Source organism: Corvus brachyrhynchos, unplaced genomic scaffold (assembly GCF_000691975.1).
Source record: "Corvus brachyrhynchos isolate BGI_N302 unplaced genomic scaffold, ASM69197v1 scaffold68, whole genome shotgun sequence".
In the NCBI taxonomy this organism is placed as follows: domain Eukaryota; kingdom Metazoa; phylum Chordata; class Aves; order Passeriformes; family Corvidae; genus Corvus; species Corvus brachyrhynchos.
The window spans coordinates 1,283,449-1,289,401 of NW_008240039.1; the positions used below are offsets into that span (position 1 = coordinate 1,283,449).

At 52.2% G+C, this 5,953-nt stretch overlaps 1 protein-coding gene across 1 annotated transcript in view; it reads right to left on the reverse strand.

The window, feature by feature from the left end:
- The window catches only part of NOC2L (NOC2 like nucleolar associated transcriptional repressor), a gene marked incomplete at its 5' end in the record, with an annotated part of 29,622 nt that extends 23,902 nt beyond the window's left edge, over nt 1-5,720 (reverse strand). Inside the window, 7 exons of the mRNA XM_017743969.1 lie at nt 169-282; nt 1,315-1,425; nt 2,943-3,021; nt 3,453-3,543; nt 3,886-4,003; nt 4,558-4,677; nt 5,544-5,720. Coding sequence (XP_017599458.1) covers nt 169-282; nt 1,315-1,425; nt 2,943-3,021; nt 3,453-3,543; nt 3,886-4,003; nt 4,558-4,677; nt 5,544-5,720 — 810 coding nt within the window. The remainder of the gene's footprint in view (nt 1-168; nt 283-1,314; nt 1,426-2,942; nt 3,022-3,452; nt 3,544-3,885; nt 4,004-4,557; nt 4,678-5,543) is intronic.
- Between the last annotated feature and the right edge of the window lie 233 nt (nt 5,721-5,953).

A 5,953-nucleotide genomic window follows, 5' to 3' on the forward strand; every position in this document is an offset into this window, starting at 1 on the left:
TGGGAGGCAGGAATCACCCTGACCTGACGGAATTTCTGCCCTGATTGGTTTTCTGGAGGCTGCCAGCATCAGCTCCAGCACCTGCTCCACCTGCAGCTCAAGGCTTTGAGGTATTTGCACACACCATGAGGAAGAAAAGGTGCAGATGACAGCGAGGGCCAGGCTTACCTTGAGCAGGGGGCTGAGGTAAACCTCCTTCTTGTATCGACAGATCTTGTTCAGCACCAGGAAGGCCAGGACCCTGACTGTCTCCTCCCCTGTGCTCCACAGAGCGATGGTTTGCTGGGATAAAGCAGAAAGGCAGGTGAGTGAAGGGACAAAGAGCTCCTTGCTGGCCACAGACAGGCCTGAACCCCCCTCCTTCCCAGCAAACAGGCAGCCAGGAGGCAGGTGACACAGAGGTGACACAGAGGTGACACAGAGGTGACACAGAGGTGACACAGAGGTGACACAGAGTCAGTCACTGGCAGCCCTCCTGTCCTCACACTCTCCCTGGGACACCACACAGCAGGCAAGGCTGATGTTTCCACGATCAATAAAGGAACCTGTCCAAAACCAGCACCTCTAAACAACACATAACTTCTACTTGTGTGCCTGAACACTCATTTGGACTCTCCTGAGCGACTCCATCGCCCCAGGTTCACCTGGCCCTGTCAGGAAGCACCTGGTGCCCCCAAATCCAGTCACCTCAGCTGCACTGAGGAACTGCACAGCACAGGAAGGGTTCACTGCAGGCCTGGAAAAGCCTTCCAGAACCCCCTGCAGCAGCCCTGCAGCTCCTCCACCTTCAGCTGTGAGGGGTGCCAGCCTCCCTGCACTCCATGCCATGAATCATCCCCACCACCAAAGGCTTCCCTGCCTCCTTCCAGAGCTGCCTTGCCGCTTCCATTCAGATGCCACCCTGCTGCCCTCCGTGTCTCCTCCACACCTCCTGTGTTGCTGTTACTGCTCAGCAGTTGTGACTGAGCTGCCACAGAAATATTCCACCCCCAGCTCCCCGCGTGGAGAGGCAGCACAGACATTCCCAGGGCCTGGCAGCAATTCCTCCATCTGGGAGGAGGAAGCAGCTTCCCAAAACACCTCCCTGGGGAGCAGCAGCTACAAACAGAGCCACCCACCCACTCACCTCAGCCTGGCATCGCCCCGTGGCACCTGGAGAGGGGCAGGAATCATCTCCAGGAACAAAGGCAAAGCAAGGGAACACTCCAGAGGCTGAACTGCCAGGGGGTCCAGCCCATACACCACAAAAGGCTCAGTTGAAGGGAGGAAAGAGCACCTCAGATGCCAAAGGCACCTCCCAGCAGGTCCCCTTACCTTGAGGAGGGCTCGGCACTGCTTTGGGAAGGACAGGTAATATGGAACTATGGAATTCACGTGCTGCAGCACTGCTGCACCCACTGAGGCCTCTGTCAGGCACGACAGCAGCTGTGGAGGAGAACAAACCAAGCCCAGTTAGCAGGCAGGGCTCATCAGCTCTCCCTCCGTGTCAGGAAGGAGCTCAGACAAACCCCAAGAGCTGGAGCAGGGGAGGAGCAGGCACAGGGCAGGGGAAAGAGCTGCCCTGCAGGTGCCTCATCCTGAAAAGGGGAGCTCAGGCTGCTGCACCTGCAGGGTTAATGGCCCCTGGGCCATCACACAGCACCTCCCCTGTGGAGGCTGCAAAATCAGTTTATCTGCAGTGTGGGACACCTGACAGGTGATGTGACCGTGACCAAAGGGTCACCTCACTGCAAATGGCCAAATTCACCCTCAGTCTGCACCAGGAAACATCTCCTGAGCTAGCTGATGGCACACTGCATTTCTCCAGGGCTTCTGAGGGGGAAGCTGGAATGCTCTGGGTAGCAGAGGTTACCTCTGCCTCAAGGAAAGGCTCAGGCAAAACGGGAAGAACCAGGATCTTTGTGTCTGCAGCTTGTTCAGCTCAGTTCCCTGCAGCCAGCCCCAGTTTCCAGTCTGCAGACAAGGTGAGCTCTGAGAGGCTCTGCCTGATGCAGCCCCAGCTGCTGGAAGCAGCACAGGAATTTTATCCACATTCAGTTTGCCTCCTCACCCTCCTCCTTGCTCTGCAAAGGTTCTGGACCGAGCAGACTTTGCCAAGTCCCTCTCACACCAGAAGGAGAAGATTTTGTTCAGAAAAGCCACTGTGGTGAAGCACTACGAGCTGTCAGGAGTCAGCCCAGGAGCAGGGATTGCTTCCAGAATTGCATTCCCAGCTCTTCCTTGTCTGCAATCCTGTGCTGCTGGAGAGAGGCACCATGGCTCGAGGGGAAAAAAAACCTCTCCTGCTCCAACTGCTCTTTGTGCTAAGTCATTGTGCCAGCTCCCAGCTGAGGGCCAGCAGCACTTGGGCTGTCTCTGCCAGTCTCCCTTCCCTCAGCTGCTGGAGAAGCAGGGTTTCAGCGCTGGCTTGGTTTTGATGCTCTAATTTGGGCATGCACAACGAGGCCATCTCAAAAACAATTAAGTGGGGGCAGAAGTTTCCTTCAGAAATAATCCACAAAGTGTCTCTGAAACACCAGAAATTCTGGATGGATGGGATGGAACATTATCACAGTCAGAGATGCCACATGTGAGGTTACCGGCAGAACATCTCAGGATTTACCCCAAGTGGAGAGACCACAGCACCAAGGAATGAATTAATGATACAGAATGCAGGAGCACAGACTGCAAACCACTTTAAAGCCTATTAAATATTAATCTGCCAGACAAATTAAAACAGAGAGAGCTGCTGGAATGTTAATTCAACCCTTCTTCACTGCCTTACACATTCTGGCCCAAGCACCCAAACTCTTAATTAGCCCAAATACTTCCAAAACAAGACAGGGAAACGATGAACACAAACCTCAGAGGGGCAAACCCAATCTGCCTCGCTCCAAAATATCCTAACGAGCCCAGCAAGGCACAGACTGACCCCACAGCCAGAAAATGATGATATTCCTTACTTGTATGGTACAGCCAAGATAAACCTTGATGTCCAGGCGTAGCTTTCCCCAGAGGGGGCTGGTGGAAGGGAGAACCATTCTGGAAAGGAGCAAGAGGTGGGTTTAGCTTTTAAAAAAACCCCAAATCAATCAGATCTCAGCAGCAAAATGAGCAGTGAGATCAATTCCTTGCAGCAAGAGCTGCCTGCAAAGCATGAACTGCTGGATGATCTGGGGTCACACACTGCAGGGACACAGCAGAAAGGTCGGTCCCTTCCTCTCAAAACCAATTTCCAGTGCCTGAACTGTGTCCTGAGTGCAAGCCCAGGCAATTGCAGACCTTCCTGAAGCCACACATCCTCTGCAAATGCCTGGAGTTTGACATTACACAGGACACAATTTGGGGGAAGAAAAGAACCCTGTGAGCATCATCAGTGTTTGGGAAGAGCTGGCACCTCTTTCCCAGGTTCAAAGCCAGCTCTGAAAATCCCCACCAGCTTCCCCAAAGGTCTCAAATCCCCCCAGACTTACTTGAGTTTGTTCTTGGGGGCTTTGGGGAGCAGCAGCTTGTGAAGGTGGTGGAAGAGGTCCCGGATGCAGAAGGACACCAGGGCATTGAACACTGGGTGAAACAAGCCAGGAAAGCTTTTGTGAGTGATTTTGCATGTATTCCTGGTTTTCCTCATGTGAAAAGAGGTCCCCTAGGAACTGAGGCCAGTAATTTCCATGGCACAACTCCTGCATTTCCTTCTAGACCCCCCAGCCTGCCTTATACTGCAATGTTTTATGTAAAATTAGAAGGCACAGGGGCCACCTCTGCAGGCAAACAGCACCAAGAATCCTCAAGAGAAAAGACACCAGTGCACAGAGCAGCACAGCAAGGTAAGCTACTTAATCAAGTGAAAGGGTTAATTAACTCCTCCCAGTGCTCACCTCCCACAGCCCGAACTTTCCCTTCCCTCACCTGCTGTGTCAGACACCTGGAACTTGCTGGGGTCACCACCACTGTCTCCTCTGGTGGTGGCCACAGCTGCCTTGTAGGCTTGGGTGATTTCATGGAAGAGTTTTGGGGTGAGATTCCTCTGGGGAAAGAAGAAAAAGGGTCGCTGAGGACAAGAAGCAAGGGACCTTGTGGAACTCCGAAGCTCTCGACTGGGACAGGAGTGTTGGAACTCACTGGAAGTTTGATGGTGAGAACAGCTCCATCCTCTAAGGTGGAGGAAAAGCATCAGGACAGGGTGAACAGACTCATTCCCCTGCTCTAAAACTGGCTTTTAGTTGCTGAGGCTTGAGAAGGAATTAATCACCTTCCAGCAACTTCCAACTCGAGCTTCATTCCCCTTAGCTCTCCCATCACTGCTTAAAACGTGCCTAAGAAAGCTCCTGGAGCTGCCAAAGGCGTAGCAAGAGGGTGAAAAATGCAAACTTGATCATTCTGGCCTCTTCTGAGCCACGTTTCTCCAGCTTCTCCCTCCTGTGGAGTGCAAGTCCTTGAATCTTGCAGGCAAGAGAAACGATAAAGTCCTGCTGAGGGCACAGGACACGGATTTTGGGACACATTAACAAATCCCAAGCTGCCCTTTTACAGGCAGTGAGGAGAACTCTCCAGTGCTCTGTGCCCCAACTCCCTGCTCACCTGGGCAGCTTTCTTCCATTCTTCCACCATTTTCAAGCTCACGTGGATGAAGGGAACTTTCTTCCTTTTGACTTTTTCTTGCTCTTCGTCTTCATCGTCTTCATCTTCATCACTGGCTTCCTAGAGGAATCAGCAGGAGGACTGAGGAAAGGTTTCTACAACTCCTTCCTGGCCCCAGCTCCCTTGCTGAGCAGCTGATGAGGAGGGAGGCAGGCAGGGCTGACTTTATTACTGCTGTTCCCAGCACTCTGCCGAAATCAGGAATGGTTTAGGTGGGAGACTGGGAAGGGGGGCCTGCCCCTGGATCCCTGCAAGTGTCCAAGGCCAGGTTGGACATTGGGGCTTGGAGCAGCCTGGGACAGTGGGAGGTGTTGGGATTGGAACTGGATGAGGTTTAAAGTCCCTTCCAACCCAAACCATTCCATGACTGGGGGCTGGCACTGGAACACAAATATTGCACATGGAATTAAGTGATCCCAGCACTCCCAGGCAGGGCCTGGTACCTCTGATGCCATGAAGACTTTTTGCCTTTTCTTTTATACCCCTGTTATACCTTTTTTACAACTTCTGTATTCCCAGTGCTTTTTGCCTACATTCCTGGACTTGTTTGTCAAGCTAAGAGACTCAGCATTTTAGAGGCTTTATAGCCAGGGATCAGTGTGCCCCAGAGCCCAAGGTCCTCTCCAGAACACATCCTGTAAACCAAGATAGAACCATCGGAAGGTTCCTTGGGGAGGGGGGGCTCACTTGAGCCTCTCACTGGGGAATCTTTGATAGATCTGCTAATTAGTAACACCTAGAATGTTATACCCAATGTTGGGAGACACAGAGACACAGACAGAGACAGACTGGGCGGGGTGCATCTCGATGCACATGACCTGGACGTGTGCACCTAAGGATCCTTAAAAATAAATGCCAAGGTAAAATCCCTTTTCCCCTTCTAACCGTGTATGCCTCTTGATTTTAAGACCAGGAAAAGGCATCACCTCGAGTGTGTCAGGGGGTCTGTGCAGAGCCTCCTCCTCCTCAGAGCTGTCCGAGGCATCAAAATCCAGCAGCTTGCGATCGTTCTCCTCCAAAAACTTATAAAACTCGGGATCTCTGTCCTTCAGCCTGGAGAGCTGATCTTTGTGCTCAGCTGCCTTTCCCTTCTTCCTGCCGGGGAAGAATTAAGTGTTTATTCACTGCTCAAACGTCTGCTGCTGCTGAAAGAACAACTTTTCATCAAGGACTACGAAATCTTGACAGCAGGATACCAGATTATACCGGGAGAGATAAAAACATCCGGAAAAAACATCATAAATTTGTTTCTCAACTGCTTCAGGGATGGGGACTGCACCATCTCCCTGAGCAGCCCCTTCCAGTGCCTGACCACCTTTCCATGTGGAAATTCCTG